Source organism: Propithecus coquereli, unplaced genomic scaffold, assembly GCF_000956105.1.
Source record: "Propithecus coquereli isolate 6110/MARCELLA unplaced genomic scaffold, Pcoq_1.0 Scaffold73, whole genome shotgun sequence".
In the NCBI taxonomy this organism is placed as follows: domain Eukaryota; kingdom Metazoa; phylum Chordata; class Mammalia; order Primates; family Indriidae; genus Propithecus; species Propithecus coquereli.
Window position 1 is genome coordinate 5,432,698 of NW_012153396.1, and position 22,300 is coordinate 5,454,997.

Here is a 22,300-nt window from a genome sequence, read left to right on the forward strand (position 1 = left end):
TAGTTGTCCAATTAATTTCTTTATATTTTTAGTAGAGACGGGGTCTCGCTCTTGCTCAGGCTGGTTTCGAACTCCTGAGCTCAAACACTCCGCCCGCCTCGGCCTCCCAGAGAGCTAGAATTACAGGCGTGAGCCACCGCGCCCGGCCCCTGGCTAAGTCTTAATTTTAAAGGTCAGCTGAACTGATCCCATCATGCCCGTTTACCTTCTCACGGGTAAATAAATGCATAACCAGGGAAAGGAAACTGCCGGGGGGTGGGGGGGAGCGGGGGGGACCCTTTGAATTCAAAGATACAGTTAATTGAAAACACATTTTTATTAGTTTCCTTCGTACTCTGCATTTGGATGATGGATGAAGTTTGTAAATTACAGATTGCTAAATGGATGTATAATATTATGATGGAGGCACAGTTCTTCAGTTGGAGCTTTTTTCCAGGGCAAGTGAATCAGGATTCTGTACCATGTGTTAGGCTGCAGATACTTTGCAGACACCTCATTTAATCTTTCTAATAACCTTCTGAGGTAAACGGTACCAGTCCTACTTTGCAAATCGGAGTGGCCTTTCTGTGCAGGCTCTGAACTATTAATATAATAGGTACTAGAAATATAAAAATTAAAGACCTTCAAGGGGCTCAAAGCCTAGAGAAGGAGATAGACTGTTAAGCCCATTTAAAACCTAGGTGTGTTGAGTGCTGGACTGGAGACATGCGTATGAGAAAGTTTGGTGTATGGGGGTGAATAGGCCTCAACTGTGTCTTCAAGGATGAATTGGAGGCACAGAGGGCGAGACTGGTGTGCTCAGCAAACAATACGCGGTGAGCCGTTGGCGATGAGGAAATGATCGGTAAGAGGTGAACTTAGAGGGTGGACCAGAGTCAAATGCTAAGTGTGCCAAGGAATTTGTACTTTATGCCACAATTGACGGAGAGTAGGAGGGTGGACGCTCAATGTTCAGCCCAGCAGTAGTGTGGAGGGTGGAGGGGCTGCTAGCAGGGCCAGGGAGACACAAAGAGGACCACGCTGAAGAGGGCTGGAGAAGAGGACTCAATGGGGCAGACTTTCAGGGACTAACAGGAGATGGAATCTGGTGGAGACATGGGAATTACTGAGGATAGTTTCTGACTTTGTGACCAGTAAATGTGATGCTTTTCCCCGAGGCAGAGTTGGAGGGAGGACTCGTTTTGTTCAGTTTGAGGTGCCCATGGGATGTTCATGTGGAGGACAGTAATACTTGGGCTGTACAGTGGTTTTACTGCCTAGGAGCTTTAACCAGAAAGATGAGGAATGTAATCAAATAGTTAACAATTAACACTCTCTGGAAACAGAAGGAAAAAGAAAAAGCCCTGATTTATAGGATTTGCTCATTTCGGTGGTGTGAATACCTCCACCAAGGCTGATTATAAGCTACGAGGTAATATTTCTAGACTTAGAGTGGGGAAAGATGTGGGCAGTTGGCCAGCGCCAGCACATCATTGAGTAACACACTTCACTTTATCTTCAGTAACTGAGTTGTTGACCATCCTGGCTACCTCTCACTGATGCCATTTAAGGACCACTGAGTATTCAACATTGTCCCAACAGGTCTCAAAGTGATTTTTGGCCCATAGAACATTAGCAAGAGTTGTAGCTACAATGTAGTCAATAGCAAAATCTGCAAACATGACCAGTGAACTTGAATTATACGATCCATTTCTCTAAATACCAATATATTGGTTCTAGGAAATTCTAATGAAATTGAAACTTCTCGGAATAATTCTAACCAAGATGATGCCTTGATTTAAGCAACTCTTTCTCGTGGTGCAGTACAATTAAGGTTTTGTGTGAGCTGAAAATATGTTAAGTGCACATGGTCTTAAGTGTGATGCATGAGCCAAGATTTCAACGTAGAATCTTCTGCCATGTTATTCCCAAGCAAAAGGATTGGTATACCTTTTTCAGGCTTAAACTCTGATGCTTTCTTCTTTTGAAATAAATGCCTTGTCTAACTTTAAATTTTTTTTCTTAAAAATCCCAGTTTCATCAGAATTAAAGATTTATTGTGCTTGTTATATAACCACATTTTTCTATAATTTTTTTTACAATTCTTTGAGATGTATTTCTGCTGTTTTTAATTATCAAACCAGCAGCTTGACACAGGCTTTGCTGTTTTGAACATTGGTGTGAGTATTAAAACTTCTGTGATGCCCTGTCTAACCACACTTACATCTTCAAGGAAATTTCCTAACCTTTACCAAATCATTAATCTACATGTATTTTTTTCCAGCTTTGTTCTTTTCTTTTTATATTTTTATTGACTTTTCCATTTTAAAATAGCACTCGAGCCAGGCTTCATTTTATCTTTGTGGGTGAAGGTGGCAGGACCTTTTGGTGGCTCTTTCTGCCAGTGCCTTTATTCAACATAGTCTCATGATGGATGTAGTCAAATCAAGTCCACGTGCAGTCAAAGACAGGATTCGGCCAGATTTCTTCGATGCTTTGGATTTTTGCTCTAAATCTAAAAAGTGTTCCTGTGCATGTGAATTGGTTCTACACTCTGGCCATTACTTGATCCTTTCCTAGTCATTGTCAGAACTCCATAAAGGAGAGTCGGGAGAGGATAACATAAAAAACCCTGAAACAGCATTGAGGGAGTGAGAACCTGCGAGATAACTGAAGCCTTCATCTGCTGGTGGCCACAGGGCACTTGACGCTTTTGCTTCCTGGTGTTCATTAACCCGCTAGTGGTATTTCTCCTTGCATCTCCATGTGGTTTCCCACATTGCCAAATCTGATTGCCTGCCTCATGTGTACCAGTCTACACGAGGTCAAATTTGCATAAGTTGTGTTGTGCATCACCCAGGAACATCTGTAGTTAAATCCTTTCTTGATTCTAAATTTCACCCATAATCTTAATTTTTAATCTACTCTTTCTTCTCTCCAAAAAAAGACATTTTATACCAATTAGATTATATTGTCTTAGTTAAGTTTTGCTGCTGCTCTTTCTTAATGTTTATTAATTTCAGTGATGAAATTATTTATATATTGTTTAAATGTTTCTCCTTTGCTATCACCAGGATAGGAGGGAAAGGAAGTTTATACCTGGTTAATTCTTCACTGAAAATAATTTTCTGTAGCTTTTTATATATAGCAAACTATTTACAAGCTAAATTTTTTTATCAACTAAACATGTCTACAAACTAAACTTATTGTTACAGCTATTTTTTATATCAGTGTTATTGAGATATAATTCATATAATCATAAAATCTACCCTTTTCAAGTGTACAATTCAGTGGTTTTTATAATAGTATATTAACAGAGTTGTGCAACCGTCACCACTATTTAATTCCAGAACATTTTTATCATCCCCCTAAGAAACCCCTTACTCATAAGTAGTCATTTCCCATTTCTTCCCACCCCCTACTCCCATCCCCAGCCTCAGGCAACCACTAATCTACTTTCTGTCTCTATGGATTCATTTATTCTAGACACTTCATGTAAGTGGGATCATGCAGTATGCAGCATTTCATGAGCTTCTTTCATTTACCATAATGTTTTCAATGTTCACCCTTCACTCCTTTTTATAGCTGAATAATATTCCATTGTGTTTACACACATTTTGTTTATCCATTCACTGGCTGATGGACATCTGGGTTGTGTCCATGGATTTCGTGAATAATGCTGCCGTGAACACTTTGTACAAGTGTTTATGTGGACATATGTTGTCAGTTCTCTTGGATTTGCTAGCTAGTTTAGCATGTCTACTAACATGCCATTTTAGTTGTAACCACTGTTCTTCCACACTAGTAGGGAACTGGTTATCCTTCACTCAGGATGACTAGTTGAGTATTTTAGTGCTGTTGCTAGTTTGGAAATTTCATTGTCCAATTCAAATGCCTGCTTTCTACTTAAACTAGTATTTGATGTATTTCTTTTAACATCCTTCTGTTAAAACCTCTCCCATGATATAAATAATAGTGTTACCAAAAGCTAGACACTTGTCCTTGAGGCCGCTTCAGAAGAATGAGGACAAGTGGTTTGAGGAGAAGGAAAGACAAGTTTATTAATTTGCCAGCAAATGAGGAGGATGGTAGACTCTCATCTTAAAGGGCCATCTTCCTATCTATACGCAGAAATACAGAGCTTTAAAAGGGATTTTTCGGCTTTGGGCTATTGCTGTTTAACTACAGCATCTCTGGTAAAGACAATCTCATGACTTGTGCCCCATGACCTCTGCACAGACAATTCCCTTGAGCCATCTCCAGCGGTACAAAGAACAAATGACACTCCCCTGTCCCTCTGATTACTGGCCTTAGGCAGGGATGCAGGTTTTAATTCCCAAAAAGGTGTGTGGGGGGATGGCATTTAAAGAGACAACTTGTAAAATATTTTACCTTTTTTCATGCCATTCCCTGTTACAATAGAATAATTATTCTTATTATTTAAAAATTAATTTTACTCTTCTCCAATTATAAAAAATACTTGTTCATTAGAGAGAATTTAGAATATGTAGAAAAATATAGAAACTAAGAAAAAAAGTCCATAATCTCACTGCCCAGAAACAACTATTATTATTATCTTGGGACTTTTTTGGTTTTGTTTTCTGTCACTTTCTGCTATATATTTTTATGTAGCTGAAACTGTGCTGCATATGGAACTTGGTTACCATTATGATGTAAAGATTTTCCTCATATTTTTCTAAACTCTATAAATGCTTATTTATATGTATAAGAGTGTTCATTAGAGCAGCAGCACTATTTGTGATGATGAACAATTAGGAATCTTAATATCCATTAGACAGGGAGTGGCTAAATAAATTAGGTTCATCCTGTGGTATTCTGTGGAGCAGTTGAAAATGAATGAGGTAGATCTATGTGTACTGACATAAAAAGATTGCCTAGAAATATTTAAGTGAATTACATAGTAATATAGATGGTATAATTCTATTTTAGTAGAAGAAAACAAAACGTGTAAATAAATGCCAAGAAAAATATCTGGAGAAATACACATCCAACTCCTGCTGTGGCTCTTCCTGGGAAGGGAACTGATTAGAATTGGGGTGGGAAAGAAAAGTGGTTAAGGGCAGGGATGGGGGAGAGAGGGTCTTTGCTTTTCACACTGTTCTTTTGTGTTTGAATTTTTTTGAATATTGAGAATGTATTTCTCTATTAAATGTGTGATTTTTTTCTCTTTAAATAGAAAAAAATTTTTTTTTAAATAGAAAAAAATCACTTTTAATGTCTGTACAATATGCCATGTTTATAAACCATAAAGTTATTTATCCACCACACTAAATAGGGGTGTTTAGATAGTTTTCTCAATGGAAAAGAAGCCAAACTCTGTAAAATAATTTAAAGAGATTTATTCTGAGCCAAGTTTGAGGACCATGGTCTGGAGCCATGCCCAAGAAACCTTGAGCAAGTGGACTCGCTGTGGTTGGGTTACAGTTTGGTTTTATACATTTCAGGGAGACAGGAATTACGTGTAAAGTCGTTAATCCGTGCATGTAAGGTGTATATTGGTTTGGTCTGAAAAGGTGGGACATCTTACAGGTTGTAGGTGGGTTTAAAGACTCTTTGATTTGTAACTGGTTAAAGAAATGAAGCTTTGTCTGAAGGCTTTGGAATGTTTTAAGTTAATATAAGGAAGTCTGTTAATCAGAGACATGCCACAGGCCATATACCCAGACTCAAGGGATTTGTTATGTAAATTGAGGACCTGCAGGTGCGGTTTAAGCTTTGTCTGGAATAGCCGTAGGCCTGTTAATGAGCTACAAATGATATCTCCCTGAAGGGAAGGAGCCATGATGAGGCACGTCCGACCTCCCTTCTCATAGCCAGCAACTCAGTTTTAGGATATTTCTGGGGTCCCCTTGGCTAGGAGGGGGTCCATTCAGTCTGCTTAATATTTTTAGTTCACAGTTTCCAGTCCTTTGCCATTATGAATGGTGCTACAGGGAACAGCAGCTTCTTTGCATGAAAAGCATTTTCTTTATTTTCGAATATGTCCTTAGGCTTGACTCTCAGGAATGGAGTTACCACATCAAAGGGAATGAACACTTTGGAGGCTTGAGCTGTGGATCACTAAACTGCTTCCCAAAAGACTTGTGCTGTTTACCCCTCACCACAAGTATATGAAAATACCCTTTGCACTATCTCCTTTTCGCTGTTGGGAGATTTTATTCAAAAAGATATTAATAGTTTGCAGTCCCACCAACAGTGCATGAGTCTGTGGAAAGCAATATGGAGATACCTTAAAGAGATACAAGTGGAAGTACCATTTGATCCAGCAATCCCATTACTGGGCATCTACCCAAAAGAGCAAATGATACTGTGTAAGAAAGGCACCTGCACCCGAATGTTTATAGCAGCACAATTCACAATTGCAAAGATGTGGAAACAACCCAAGTGTCCATCAATACATGAGTGGATTACTAAAATGTGGTATATGTATACCATGGAGTACTATTCAGCTTTAAGAAACAATGGTGATATAGCACCTCTTGTATACTCCTGGATAGAGCTGGAACGCATTCTACTAAGTGAGGTATCCCAAGAATGGAAAGACAAGCACCACATATACTCACCATCAAACTGGTATTAACTGATCAACACATAAGTGCACATATAAGAATAATATCTATTGGATGTCGGGCAGCGGGGAGGGGCGAGGGAGGAGGAGGGAGGAGGGGACGGGTAAATGCATACACAAAGAGTGCAATGCGCACCACCCGAAGAAGGATGGACATATTTGAAACTCGGACTTGGGGGGGGCAAGGGCAACATACGTAACCTAAACATCTGTACCCCCATAATATGCTGAAATAAAAAAAAAGATATTAATATTTGCTTGTTTTGGAGATTAACAGTAGTTTCTTATTGTTGATTTAATACATGTTTCTTCGATTGCTAGTGAAGAGTAAACTTTTCCCCAAGGTATTTCATCTCTTTGTGTTTGGTCTTGTGAAAATTGTTCAGGGGCTTTGCCCTTCTGCCTATTAAGGTCTTATTGATTTTCCTTGTTGATTTGTAAAAGTTCCTTTTAAAGAATTCCCTATATAGAAAGGATATTGACTGTTTTTAAAAAAATTTTTGCTTTCTTTTATTTTAACTTATAATTTAGCCTATCTTTTTTGTACACATAGAAATACCGCATTTTAGAATGTCCTGCTGTAATTCCTGTTGCGACTTCTTCCACTACTGTTTTATGCATAGGAAGTTCTCTCCCTCTGGAGAGGTTTGGTAAATATTCGTTAATATTTTCATCAACTATCCATCACTTTATAGACATTGGACTGGTCAAGTATTACTCTACTAGCTTTTCCCTCTATTATCTTACAAATATATTTTGAACAAAAGAATTAAGCTCATTTAAAAAAAGTTCCAGCATTGAATTTTCAGAGTGGTCCTTTAATCCCCGGTTGTTGACAGGTTGTATTCTGTCTGCATCTTCACGGGAGAATCTAGGTCGTCGTAATCCATCGGCAGCAGGAGGGGCATGTTCTGCTGCAAACCCTACTTCTAGGGCTTTTCCCAGAAGAGAAAATGGTCTTAAATATACCCTAGGTTTGTTGTATATTCTGGGTTTGTTTTACAAGGAATTGGTTCATTGCATCATTAGCTCACCTTCAGCTAAATCGGTGTAGCAGGATCTGAAATGTGAAATGTTGAGAATCTCCACTTACCTTTGATGAACTCGAAACATTTCCACCCCGGAATTGAGGCCTTTTCTGCTGCTTCTGGAAAAGAGCTCGTATTGCTGATGTGCTGGCAGGTGGCTCTGTGTCTTTTTGCGGGGGTGGGGTGCTGTAGGTGGAGGGGAGGGGCTTCTGCTTTTTAAGAACTATTTTATCACGAAAAAACGCTTTCTTTCTCCTCCAGCAAGTCCAGCAGCGCCTGCTGGGGGCCACCACACGGTTTTAGGATTGGAGGCCAGGGATTTCTTGGCAATGGCATGAAAAAGGTGGTGAAAGTTAGGCAGCAGCTTCCAGGTTTGAAGCTCAATTACTGAAGCTGCATCTTAGAGTCGGTCCAAGATCTTAGACTAGAGCCGTTAGAATGCCTGGTTTGGAGAAGTCTGGGATTCGCTTCTCTTTGGGATCTTGCATCTCTGACAAAAATCTTACAGATTCCTTTTTCCTCTTGTCGAACCTTCCCGGGGAACCACGGCCAGTGCGCCTCGCCACTGCCGCCACCAGGGGGAGCCATGCTCGCTTCCTCCTTTCTCCTACCTCAAGATGCTGACGTTCTCCTTTCGGCCCCCAGGCGGCGCCCGAGACTCCGTCGCAGAAGGTGAGGAGCCTTTCTACGTTCAGGGATGGAAATAGCGTCCCCTCCTCATACCAAACTGTCCCTCCCTCTTCATTTGCACTGCTCACTCTTTACCCCTTACCATGTCCGTACTCCCATTTGTCTGTAAATTGGAGAACAGAAAAATTTAAAATAGATTTTTCTAATATGAAACACCTTTTTTTGCGAAATATTTAGGATTCTAAGGGGAAAGTAATTTTACACCTCTGGAAGGTACCATGTTTGCATTAGAAAGGAGCTTTTCTATTGAGGATCCTAAAGCTGTCAACAAACCTCTTTGACCCTCAGACCTGAATTGAAAGTGTGTAAATGCTTTCAGAAAATCTGAGGGCTGAGAGGTAGAGGCTCAGCTCCCTCCTGGCCGTCTGTAGAAGCCTCACAGGGGATATCTGGGGCACGAGAAGAAAAGCACCTTCCAAATAGGCTGTTTTGCTTTGCTTGGTGATAGCAAGGACAGTAGTTCTGCGAATGAGGGATTCCACTGTGCAGGAAGCTATTCAACAGTAAGAATGGCCACTATCATTATATGTGACATAGAATCCGGGGGAGAACTCAACATAGAGTTCTTTAAAAGGACATTGTATATTAACGTAACCCCTGCTCAGTGGTGGAAATCTAACGTCAACTTCTCGCTCCATTTCTGATGACAAAACCCTTAGGAAAGATAAGATATTGGAAGTTCAGACTGTCAGTTTATTTTACCTCTAGCTCTATACTAAAATCTTTTCAGAGGAGCTAACTGGCTGTAAATGCAGGGACTTAGTTTAAACTAGAAGAGAAAAGCGCTATGTTAGTAAAATTCCCGAAGACCTGCTTACCAATGGACTAAGACAGGAAGGAGGGAATTCTGATTCACTCTGCCACCACGACTGCAGTGGCAGGTCTCACCTCTCTGCCAGGCAGTGCTTTGGCACGAGCTCCTGATTCAGAGACTCAGAGCGAGGAAGACTGAGGAGGCAGTTCTTCTCATAGAGAGGCTCAGAACTGAGCCAGTCCTTGGCTGTAGACAAGTAAAAGCTTTCAGAGTTTGCTGGTTCCAAGCTTTTTGCTGTTAACTGAAATTTAAAGGACAAGTAAAGAATTCACGAGAGACTTGGGGAAGCTTCTGTGATTAGTGTCCTCATAAATACGTATTTGATGTTGAATGACATGGGGTTCTGGGAGTTAGGAGAATGTTGTTTGTGTCTTAGTTCTGGCACTGACCAGAGAGTCCCTCTACCCCCTTGGGACTGGGTTTCCTTCTCTGTGAAGAGAGGGGAGCCCTGTGCTTCCACATGGGAGACAACAAGAATCAGCCCACCAACATGTTTTCCTCTCTCCTTCGACTGCCAGGAAACTCAAGAGCCAAATTCAAAGCTTTATTGAAGGAACTCTGCAGGACCCGTGACTTGATATCTTGACACCATTTTCCTTCCTGGTTTTGACCTTCTGTTCCAGCTTTTGGTTCCCCTGGAACTTAGCATTTCATCATTTTTCATATTAATATGTTGGTGTACAGATTTTTTTTTACACTGGACCTCGAATCCTTTGTGTACGGAGCATTGTAAACTGAGGAGGTCACACCAGATTAGTTTCAAGGGCCCTTCCAGTACTGATGTTCTGGGATTCTAAGGAAAAGCAATTTTACGTGTCTGGAAGGTACCAGGTTTGCATAGCAGGGAACTGTCCCATCGAGAAGCCCAAGATTTCAGCAAATGACCAAGGAGGCCTGGCCAGGATGTTCTCCTACATCACTGGGAAGTATCTTTAATGGAGCCAGCACTTTGTCCTAGTTTAGGGAAGCTAGCTTTTCTACTGGGATTTTAAGACTTGCCCAGTGTGAAATTGGCGGAGAAATACCTGTCTGGGGTAGCTATATCAAGAACTCTATGTAGTTTTGATGTGGGTGGTCTCCAGCCACACTTGGCTCTAAGAAAGTCTGAGGGAAAGTGTTTGTGCGTTTTGAGGGGAGGACGGGCAAAGGACCGTTGATCTATTTCATCTTGAATTTTGCCATGCGAGCTGATGTTACTCCTCACCATAGCCTCTGAGGTGCGTATTGATGTGCCCACCATTTTGCAGATGAGAAAACGGAGGCTTGGGCAGGAGGTAAGTTGCCCTGGGTTCGGTGTTGAAGGAAAGGTGAAGCCCAGCACAGGCCCAGGTCTGCTGGATTCTGAGCTCACCTTCTTACCCACAACCCTGGACCACCCCGCAGCTCCGTCAACAGCTGGTCTGGCCTGTGAGGAAGCAAACCTGGTGTCTCCTGGCTGCCAGTGCCATCCCTACGCTGGGACCCAAATTTTCAGCTTGACTCTGGTCCTCTTGCCTTCTGTCCCTCACCAGAGCCCCAACATCTGGTGACAGAAACCAGCATAGCTTACTTCTACAGTCACCGGGGCCCAGCAATCTAGATCTCTGGCTATAGGGAAATACTTAGTTGACTATGAGTTATCTAGGTCAAAGCGAGCAGTTTGCTTGATTTAACTAGGTAATTGGCACCATATTTTTCTCTTTGGGAAGGCCTGGACTAACAATAACTTTTGCTAAGCATTTTTGCTTTTTTGAATTTGCAAGTGCTTTTTTTTTTCCGGTGGGGGCGCGGGCGGCTGTCTTTGGCTACCTGTCTTTGGCTACCTGTCTGTTGAGAATTTATCTGTTTTCTTTATAGTCCATCTATCTGGGTTGATGTGCTTTGTCCCATTTGGGAATAAGAAATTTCATTTTAATGTGAAAAGATGATGATGTTGAGTGGCCAACAAATGTCAAGTTTGAAGAGCTCAAATGAAAAAAGAAAGTATGGTAGAACCACAAAGTTGGGATTTGAGGGAGCCCAGTAAATAGCGCTGCTCTTTTCTGCTCTGGTTTTGAACCAATGGAGAAATAAGGCAAAAGAATAAGACACATGGAGATGACAGTATCCCTTTCCTTATAGATAGAGTGGATCCTGGAGAATGGGGGTGACGAATCACTAAGCGGGGTTCCTAATGCAGGCTTTCGGCATCAGCCTCCCCGCTCCAGCGCTGAGCCCATCTGGGGGGAGCTTAGCAACTGAGGAGCGGCTCCAGGCTAAGAGAGGGAGGCTGGGCTACCTCTGCCTGGTTGTTCTCCCAATTTCTCCAACCAGACAAGCCGCACTAGAGCTGTCACTCCAGTGTTGGAGGGGGCTGAGCATGGCCAGGAGTGTGACTCTAAAGGAAATGGAGGAATCCTCAGGAAGATGTAGTCGTCCTACAAATAGGGAGGAGGATCAAAGCTTTAGTTCCCCATCTTTGGGAATTAATTTGATATTTGTATTTCGTGTCTATAAAGATGTCAGCAGATGTGTAAATGAACTTGCTTTTGTTTATTCTGTCTCCATTTTTAGATTCTTGACTGTCAGAACACCACCTTCTTTGGTGGAGACTGCGTGTCCATGATCGATTACCTCTTCTGGCCCTGGTTTGAGCGTCTGGATGTGTATGGGATTGCAGAGTAAGACATTTGACCTTGCGACGTAAATTTGTGGGGCCACACTGAGTAACAATGGTTGCAAAGGCCTGTGTACCATTGAGCCCCCTGTGCACATGTCTCAGGATGTCCGTGAAATGAATCAGGTTTCTAAACCGCAGAATGCGCTTCCTTGTTCAAAATGCATCTGTGCTGTGCCACCACCAACTGCAAAAGCACACTTTGCCCGTATTTCTGCAGATGAGACCCTGTGTCCAGATGTCCAAAAGCCTCCCGTGGAGCTTCATCCACACACAGGCCGGTGCTGACGGCAGGTGGAGAGCCCAGGCATGGTGCACTGATGACCTGTCTGCAGCCCTCTTAGTGGCACTCCACCTGGCCCTGCGGGGTCATCTAGCAGGCACCACAGACCTTAGTCACGTCTTATTTCCCTGAGGAATTCTCCCTCAGATCGGAATACGCTTTTAGAAAAGATTTTAAAAATAACACGTGCTTGATGTGAAAACATACGAACAAACAAAATGGCAACCACACTCATGGAAGTGTAGAGAAGTTAAAGCAGAAAAATTAGCCAGGCAGGGTCCTGGGCAGAACATGTGCTCTGCTACCTGAAAGCTCAGAAGGGCAGTTGGAGGTGTGCTGGTGCCTGCTCTAATCCCAGCCGGACATTTCCGGTGTTTGGGAATCCAGTTCTCATGACCCACAATGCCCGGGCTTGAGCCCACCCAAGCGTCTTCTCGTGCTCTTCCCACTTTAGCCTTCTCTGAAGGAAGATCAGATATGGCATATTTGGATATTTGAAACTCTCAAGCATGAAAACAACAAAAACCTGTCTCCTCTGAAGACAGAGCATTGAGGCACAGGTTAGGAACCCCCCCGCCTTAGTCCTGGATTTCCCGTTGCCCTCTGGTATTTTCTTGAGCAGGTCGCTGTACACCCTAGACCTAAACTCCTGATCCATCTTGGAAAGGGCCCTGTCAGCACTGTTGTTTCAAGGTTTCATGATTGTTTTATTCATTAACAAAAAAAAAACATTTTGGAAACTCCTTGTCTTTATTTTTCTCAACCCCCCTAGAGTAAAATCTGAGGCTGACCCAAGAACGTCTGTTTCGGAGGGTTGTCTTTTTGTTGGTAAACAAGGAAGCACAGACGCATGATTTCCCCAGAGCACCAGTCCACGAGCATTTCACTGTATCATTAGAAGCAACAACAACTTCTACATGTTCAGCCATTCCAATAATAAGATTTTCCTCCAGCAAATGCTCATGTTCACTTAGTAATAAGATAACTTTATTCCCCAAATAAACCCATTTGTCATATCCTGTAAATCTGAAAAAGCAGCACGTGTCCCGCTCCCGATGCCTTCTGCTCATGGTGTGCTGACACTTCTCTCCTGTCTTGCAGCTGCGTGAGCCACACCCCAGGCCTCCGGCTCTGGATCGCGGCCATGAAGCAAGACCCCACCGTGCGTTGTCTTCTCACCGATAAGGGCATCTTCCAGGGCTACTTGAGTCTCTATTTTCGGAACAACCCTAATGCCTTTGACTTTGGGCTGTACTGAGCCCTCAGTCCCTCCACCGTCGTCATCCAGAATTCCCAAGCTTGTCATGATCCTACATCAGGGATTGCCTCGGGAATCAGTCCGTCTCTGTTCCTTTCCTTGAGGTGCCCAATAAAAGTGAAGACAGAAACTGTATTCTTTCTGATAATTATTTGTCTGAGTCCTCTGGCCTGGAGCTTCTAACGATTCTCTAGAGTCACTAGACAGTGCCCCGTGCTCGCGCCCAAGCACATTTTGGGAGGCTCCTTGGCCTTCAGCCCCGTTGACCTCCGGATTATTGACAATGAGATACTTATTAGCACTCTGGCGCTGATGCCGAGGCTCGGGGTCCTCCCGTGACTGACGTTTGTCACTGCAGACGGGTACCCTCCAAACACTTCCCCGGTGAGAGGGCTTGAGAAGAGGGAGAAAGGAGAAGAAAACACTCCAAACCCAAATACCTTCCATTTGGCAAATCGGCGCTGCGTCCACGTGGGCGTGCATAAGTATCGTTCTCTCCCAGGCTTTGGCCATGGGCCTGGGAGACACCGAGGGTCTTGTGACTGGAAAGAATTCCAAAGCAGGAAATGAAACACCCGTTTATCACCCTGGGCTAACTACGTCCGAATGTCACTGGTGCTGTCAGGGCTCAGGATGTCTCACAAAATGTTCTATAGCCGGCATCCTGCCTTGAAAAATAATACACGCCCCAAACCCAGTCACAGGCAAAGGTCACCCTGTTGATTTGCGTCACACACTTTCAAATCATCCCTACAAATGCCTCTGGTTGCCTGTTGTGTACCAAGGCCAGGGCCGTGTAGGGGATACTTTTGATAAGTACATGCGCCCTGCCCCCCACCCCCGCCCCATCTCTCCACTCATCTTGGTTGAGGTTTTAAACGCAGTACTTTGGAGCTGCTCATCTTGCAGAGGGAATGCTTGTCTCAGCTCGGCTGCCGCCCCTCCTGCCCCACTGAAGGCAGCAAAGAGCTGAGGATGGCCGGGCGCTGGCAGGTGCCTCAGCCTGGGCACTTCTCTCACCTGCCCTGTTGGAGAGGGACTGAGTCTGTCCCATGCCGTTCCATCTCAGTGTCTAGGGATTAGCCTGTGCTCATTTCAACTTTGCTCATGCTGGATCTTTTCCTGCCCTCCCAGCCATGCCGAAATGCCAGGCAGCAGCAAGAGCGATGTTTTGCCTTGTCTGTGCCCACCGAGGAGCTGTTGGCTGCCCCTTCCTCTGCCGCAACCCAAACCGGCCCTCTTCTCTCCCACGGCTCAGCCCAGCCCTGCCATCTGCTGGCTCTGGTCATATTTTGACCAACGTAAATAGTTACCAGGTGTTACTCCGTGCCAGCTGGACAGCCCGTTTGGTGAGGTGGCCTGGCCTTCCAGAAGAGGCGCCGCGTGACGGGAGCGGTCTGCCATACCATCTGCTCCGGATGTGGCGCCCTGTTGCCATGGTGCCCGAGTTAATGCAGAGTGAAGTCTGTGAATCACCATTTCCCTGGGATCTTTGCTCAGAAAGAGGAGAATCGTCTTCTGTGGCCTCTCATAGGACTTAGGGGACCCATCAGCCTTGGCAGGTGTAAATCCTTCATGCTAGCGAGTGCTTGGCATAAGACCAAAATTGCTCTCGGTGCAACCAAAAATGGCAAGTTTCTGGGTTGTCAAAACAAGAGTGTTCTCTTTGGGGGCTCCACATACTAATTTAGAAAGCTTGAAGACCAGAAAATACAGATTGGAGAAAAGCGCTCGTGAGGAAAGGGATTTGAATGCCCTTCATTTGGCCAGGTGCTCCCTGCAGTTTGCTGGGGTCCTGGTCACCCGCACTGCCTTACGCCTCCTCCTGCTCACTTCCCTATGTCACCCGCCTGACCCACAGAGAAACTAAGCATCAACCTTCGGGTGAAACCAGAAGGATTTAGCCTGGAGAAAAGAGGGAAAGACACAAATAAATAATGCTCCATGAAGAGCTTTTAAAATACGATTCTTTGATGGGAGGAGCACAAATAACACACATAAGTTAAAGAATGTAATTAAAAAATAGGAAATCTTTCATTATCCTATTGTCCCAGAGATAACCACTTTTTAACAATTGGTGTATATCTTATAAAAAGCGTTTTAAGCTTAAGGATTTAAGGTGAGAGCCACCCTCTATCTTCTGCAAATTGGGAAAAGAGAAAATTAGTTTAAACCACAGCATTTGAAAGACCTCACGGTCGTGGATGACGTTAACAGCCGAATGGATGACCAGCAGCGGGGGTGTGGAGTTCCCCTCCTTGGAAGTTCTGAACTAGAGCCCGGCCTGGGCTGAGTCCAGGTACGTCCTAGCAGGGCTGGTGGGGAAGGGGACCTGTGTGGCTGGGACAGCTGGCAGTGGTGGTGGGGATGGTGACTAAATGTTACTTGAAATTCCTTCCAGCTCTAAAATTCTCTGATCTTAGGCAATGGAAGTGACTGTGAGTGTTAATGTGGATTTAATCTAAGTTATAAGGTACAGGCTAGATCGTAGGCACAATCTACGAGCAAGATTCCCTTCAGTGCTGCAGGGACTTTCTGTGTGTGGCTCCCACCTTGCTCCTTGGAGCTTTGGCAGCGGTGGTGGTGGTGGGGTCTCTCCCTTGATTTCTCACCTCCAGGTCCCCTGGTCCACGTTTCCTTTGTCGGAGTTGTGGGCCTCATTGATGGAGGGGGACTGGGCTGGTCTGCACTGAGAACCAAGCTTGACTGCCCCATGCTTTCTATCAGCCCAGTCTAAAGTTTTCACAGATGGCGAAATATCCAGGCCAAGGGGGTTCTCGTCCATTAGCCTCCAGCCCCTTCTTTCTCCACACTGAGCACCGTGCCCACCCAGGAGATCCATTTCCCATCCATCTTCACTTCTGAGTGCCTGGAAGGCTGGGCATTGGGTCTTTTCAAACATTTTGCTCTTATCCTTGGCTCGTTGGAGCTCTTCAGCCTTCACAAATGCTATTTCCTCCACACACTATTCTTTCTCAGAGCAGCCTCCTGGTTTCTTCTAACCAGCTTTTTCTCTTACAACTGTGCTTTTTGTAAAGAGAGGTGGTGTACCATAATGGTTAAGAACAAGGCTTGGAGGTCAGATACACTGTGTTCAAATCCTGGCTCTGCCACTCATTAAGTTCCTTGGGTAAGTTGCTTGACCTCTATGAGCCTCAGTTTCTTATCTGTAAAATGGGACCACTGAGTACTGATTTCATAGAGTTATTGAATGATGGGATCATTCAGGTAAAGGCTTAATGCTCAGGGAGAGGCAGGCAACCCCATTATCTTGATGAGGCTCCTGCCAATGATCAGACTTGAACTCTGTGCTCATTTTACCACCACTTGGTAGAAATAGATGTCCTGCAATGCACATGGCTTGACTCATGGTCTGGAGTTATTTTCTGGTTGTTTCATGTGGGCAGGTTTGATCTCAGCGACCTGTGCGCCCTTGGAAGCTGGATTTTATCCCCCGATTCTTCCCTCGCACCCCAAGGCCTTGTATAATACTGTGCATTCTGAAATCTTGCATTGTTGTTGATGATGGTAAAATAAATACCCTCTGCCTTGTTTTGGAGGCGTACTCAGAATCTTGCTTCTCTCCCCTCTGTTAAAGAAAAAACTATTCAATGGTACTTGTTGAAGCATGGTAAGGAAGACTTTATCAGGACCACCACAGTAGGTACAGGGACCACTGCAATGAGATTTTGCAGTGGGGGAGAGAGATTGGGCTCCAGTCTGAACACAGCACGGGCAAGTGGGAATTTATAGCTAAGGAGCAGGGCGGGAGTCAGTGGGCAGAAAGTTACTAAGAGGAAGCCTCAGGGGTGAGGGGGGTTCTGGCTAACCTGACCTAACAGGATTCTGGCTGAAGGCAGCCAGGGTGGTCAGACATCACTGGGGGATGGTGGAGGATGAGGAACCGATCAGATAGTGAGGATGACCAGGTACTGAGGGTGGGGAGTTCTTGCCCGGCTGACTTAGCAGGGTTCTTTGCTGAAACTGGATTTTACGAAGAAGGGTACAGACGGGCCTAGGAGAGGTTCAGAAGCCTGACTAAAGTTTGGTTAAGCAGAGAATCTTTGTCACCTCTTGAAGTGGGCCATTTCCTTCCAAGGTTTAAGGTGTGAGGGATTTGAAATGCCTGCACCTGCCCAGTTACCAGGCAGTGCGGATGCTTAGCAGAACACAAAAGCGCCCCCTGCTGCATGGCTAGGATGATTGCACATGCGCCGCACCGGCAAGAACTGTGCGGTGCTCTGCCCTGTCGTTTCCTCCCAAAGATCCCCGGTGACCATGAGCTCTCGCAGACAGCAAGGGTGTCCAGCCCGCTTTGTGGTCAGCAGACGGCTTCCCTCCAGAGGGCGCAGTTGAACAGCAGCAGTCGGCTCCCCGCGGCGGCAGCAAACAGGAAAGAGCCATTTCCAGGGCTGTCCTGGGGCCGAGGCGGACAACGCAAGGGATGCGGAGGTCGGAGGCCGGCTCAGTGACCACGCTGCCCCGAGGGAGCCCTGAGCAGGCCATCCTCTCTCCCACTATCACAGGACGGGGGCCGGGAAGCGGGAGGCTGAATGTCTGTTAGCAGGAACAGCCTCTGATAAATCTGGGCATATTATTCGGGCAATGAGAGATTTTCTACTCAAAGGATGTGTGTGTGTGTTTACATGTTTCTGTGCATTTCTGCCTTAAGAGGAAGGTGTCAGGATGAATAATGAGGAACTGTATAAATGGCAAGGGCAGAAGGTATTTTAAAAATTTCGTTCTAAAATAAATGGTCATTGGCCATTTATTTGCTAAACAGAAAGGCCCTCTTTGGGGATTTTATCTGAGACTGTCCCAGATGATCTGATAGCAGCAGGGAGGTGGACAGGTGGGGGCTCAGAGACACCCCAGGTGCAGTAGCAGCAGGAGCCGCTAAACCTGGACATGAGGGGACGCGTTACCTGGGGCTCTGCTGAGGACACCCTGCAGGAAGCCCTAACCTAAAACTCGGGCTTCGAGTTGCAGGAGGGGTGGGGTGAGGGGGTAGAGTCAGAACAATAAGAAACCTTCAGTTTACTGAGTACTTATTATATGCCAGGTACTGTACATACACTGTTTCTACCTCCCAACCTTACAAGATCAGTATGAATTTTTCCCAGTTTACAGATGCATAAACTGAAGCTTAGAGGTGGAGTCACTTGCCCAGATGTCGCCTAGCTAGTGAAGAGCAGAGCTGGGGTCTGAATGCGGGCGGCTGACTCCAGAGCCTGGGCCCTCACTGCGGCCACCTCAGCGTCCCCATCTCCAGCACACCGCACCTCCTGCCCTCCCTCCCTTCCTCCTGCTTTCCCTCCTAGGCTGGGAGCTCTCTCAAGGCAGGAATAGTGTCCCACTTCGTTTTGTTTTCTTGGTACCTGGCATTGTGCTTCACATATAGTAGTGATGGCCACTTGGATACATGTTTTGTGTTGGTATTGATTATCCAGCTAAAAAAAAAGTGTTTTGTGAGTGAGCAAGTGCAGGAATACATGACTGGATGAATGACTGAACGAAGGGACAAATGGATGACACAGAAACCCTGGTCCCTTCCAGGGAGCTCATAGGGAGGCAGCTGCCACAGGCGTATCTGCCCTTTGCTGTCTGCAAGAGGCACCTGTGTTTCTGGAGCGGCAGGGATGTCCTGCCTGGTACCCTCTCTCTGGCTCTGTTGTTGCTACGGCAACTCCATGTCTCTGCTCTGGCAATTCTGCTGCTGAGGGACAAGGAGAGCAGAGGGGCTAGAAGGGCTGAGGCAAGAGACCCCTGCCAGCCGGTGGCAGTGCCCCAGACCCTTCCAGCGAGGTCTACAAAACAAACATTTCCTGAGTACCTGGCAGGCGTCTGGCCCTAAGGGAGGCGTGTGCTGAGGGAGCCCCCAGGGAACACAGACTCACAGCCGGGAGGAGGCACTCCAGGGTGGAGGGGCTGTAAGGAGCCCTCCTAAGGGGAAGGGTAAAAATTGCTGTGGTTTTTGCTGTTGAGCTTATTATTGGTCAGGCCCTAAGCTAAATGCTTTGCATGTGCCCTTTTCACTTCCCTTCTCAAGGGCTCTATGAGGTGAGCAATACTATTCCCACTTTACAGTTGAGGAAACTGAGGCAAAACCAAGGCTCATGGAAATGATGAGACTTGCCGAGCTGGGACACAGCACAGCTGGGATTTGAACACAGAGACCACGCTGTTAGACCCTGTGCTGCTTATTCTGAGTCTCTCAGTCTCGTTGGCCTTGGCACTGGCTTTGTCATGGGGGAAGTCTGGGACCTGGTGGGCGGGGCCTCACGTGCAGCCCCCACGTTGAGTGGACATATGGAGAGAAGGCAGGGGGCTGCTCTTCCTTGTTTCTTTCTGGATCATTAAATGTTCAGGCTGAGCAACTTTGCTGCTTGACGTGATGTCTTGCCTTGTTCTGGACGCATGGAGTTTGTGCAGCTTCCCTGCCTGGCCAGGTTATAAAATACCAAAAAGAGGTAACGAATCTGTGGAGAGGGCTGCTTAGGAACCACATCGGGCAAGGCTGTGGGTATCCACAGGGCTGAACGGCACTGACCTCCTGCCTGGCCTCGAATCTGGCTCTACTTACAGCATCTGCTGTAATCTCACTTGATTCCTGGGGTGGGGGTAGGTGGGGTACGTATGGGCTGACTCACCGTCCTGGGCTGGGAGATCTTGGGGCTGACTTGTAGCTTCCAGACCCCTGAGGCTGATTCAGCACTAGCCATGCCTTTTGTAAGATACTCAAGGCCATTGTCAGTCCTTGGGGGTCCAACCGCTGTCCCAGGAGACCTTTGGTCTAACATAGCCCAGTCCATTCTTCAGGAGTAGGTGTACGGTAAGGCCATGGGGCTGTGCCAGTCATCTCTGGCCAGTTGGGAAGACAGCCAAGGGTGGCTGATGAGAAGAAACAAGATGTGGGTCTTTGCTTTCTATTTCTTTTCTAAATAAACTTACTGCAAATATCATTGACCAGTGGGTTTGAAAGGAACAAGTTTGACAAAACTCTTCCTAACTCCCTACCCCACTCTTGTTCTGAAAATCTCACTTTGCACTTTTAAGACCTACCTGTTCCCATCAAGAAAAGAAGAAATGTCTTTGAACATCTCTGAGGTTTCTGTGGTTCCATCTTTCTGGGAGCTAATTTGTTGTTGACAGTTTTATTTTCTGGTTTCTCTGTGGAGCTGTAGAGAAACATCAAAGGATGGAAAATGCCATTTTCACCTATAAAGCAGAGCCCTATGCTGTGCAGGAGCAAATAAACCAGGCTTGGGCTCAGATGAATAGAGTACAAGCATTTGGGAGACAGAACAATTATGTGGATTTGATTTTCTTTGGGAAGGCTCTTCATGTTTTAGGGAGTTACACTGTTACAGCTCCAACTCAAAGCTAACCTGGTTGTTCTCATATTCCTCTCCTGCAGGCCTCAGAGCCACACAATTTCACTTTGAATTATTTAGCACCCTTCTTTGATCTTGACTTATTTTGCAGCCATTGGTCATGTCTTCCTATAGACCTAGTTCCTTGGGGATGGAGCCCTTGTCTTATACTTTTGTTTCCCCCATAGTGCCCGACCCAGGTGGATCTAGCACATGGTGTTGCTCAGTACTTGGTTAAATACCTTTTCCTCACTCTTTGGTCAGAATGATTGAATAAATCCCAGGCAGTAGTTTTTATGTAAGGTGCTTGATGGTGAATCCACATACAGCAAGTTGGTAAGGACGGAAGGCAGTGACTACTTCAAACAGGCTTTGTGCACAGAGATGTTCACTGCCGTATTGTTTATAATAGCAAAAAAGTGGAGACAACTTATTCCTCAACAGGGGAGGCTGGGTAAATTAGGGTACATGCATACAGTCAGTGAGATAAAAAGCAGCTGTTTTAAAGAATGAGGTAGAACCTAATGTTCAAAAAAGATATCCAAGAAAAGTTAGATGGTATGATACCATTTATGTAAGAAAGAACAAAAGGGATCATCTTTTATTTTCTCCTGCACACTGTAGGGTTCCGCTTTATAGATGAAAATGACATTTTCCATCCTTTAATGTTTCTCTACAGCTCCACAAAGAAACCAGAAAATAAAACTGCCAACAACAAATTAGCTCCCAAAAGGAACCACATAAACCTCAGAGATGTTCAAAAAGGGACACATATGGACACATACATAAAAAAAATTTTGAAGGATGCACAGGAAATTTAATATTGGTTATCTCTGGGGAGTGGACTGAGAAGTTGGGAGGGGGGCCTTTAATCTGTTCCTTATTTTTTCTGTCAGCAGTTGAATTTTTTTATCATGACTGTATTGTTTTTGTTTTAAAAAAAACCAAACTAGTTAAACAAGCAACCTATCTTTGGAAGGCAATGAGAAAAGTTAACTCTAGAAGAGGCCCCTCCCAGGTGGTGGAGGGGACGGCCAAGGCGAGGTGAAGGCACCGCTGCCCTTTGCTGTGCGCTTCTTGGCTGCCTCTGCCTTCCGTCGTCTGGCCAAACCAAACAACCTTCCAGCTCTGTCCCATAAGGCGGGACTAGATGGACCATGAGAACGTTCTGAATCACAGCCTGGGAGAGACTCAAGTTAGGACTTCCTGGACATTCACTGACCACCCCCAGCTGCCACCGACCCTGCTCTGGAGGCTGGCCACATACCCCACGCAGTGAACACGGTGCTGCTCACAGTTAAGAACTCCATAGTTGTGGGGTGAGTCAAGTTGCCGTCTGACTCAAAAACCACCCTTGGCTCGCCACTGCTTGTTGCACGAAGTCCACGTTTGCCTTAGATTAGCGTTCAAGGGTTTCCGTGGTTCAGCCCTACTCTACTTTTTCAACCTTATTTGCCACGATTTCTCAGTATATACCAACATATATGCCAGCACTGCCTGGGTTGGAATCCTGGCTTTGTTACTTGCCACCGTGTGACCACAGACAAGCCACTTAGCCGTTCTGTGCCTCAGTTTCCTCATCTGGAAAACAGAGAGGATAAGAACAATACTCATCTCATAGGACTGGCATGGAATTATGTGAGTTAATATA

The 22,300-nt window shown here is 45.3% G+C and overlaps 1 protein-coding gene across 2 annotated transcripts in view; it reads left to right on the forward strand.

The window, feature by feature from the left end:
• Window positions 1-13,411, forward strand: part of LOC105824282 (glutathione S-transferase omega-2-like) — a 19,659-nt gene extending 6,248 nt beyond the window's left edge. For both annotated transcript variants that reach the window (XM_012661659.1, XM_012661660.1), the window contains 2 exons: window positions 11,633-11,739; window positions 13,120-13,411. In XM_012661659.1, coding sequence (XP_012517113.1) covers window positions 11,633-11,739; window positions 13,120-13,276 — 264 coding nt within the window. In that variant the 3' untranslated portion in view covers window positions 13,277-13,411. The remainder of the gene's footprint in view (window positions 1-11,632; window positions 11,740-13,119) is intronic.
• The last annotated feature ends 8,889 nt before the right edge of the window (window positions 13,412-22,300 follow it).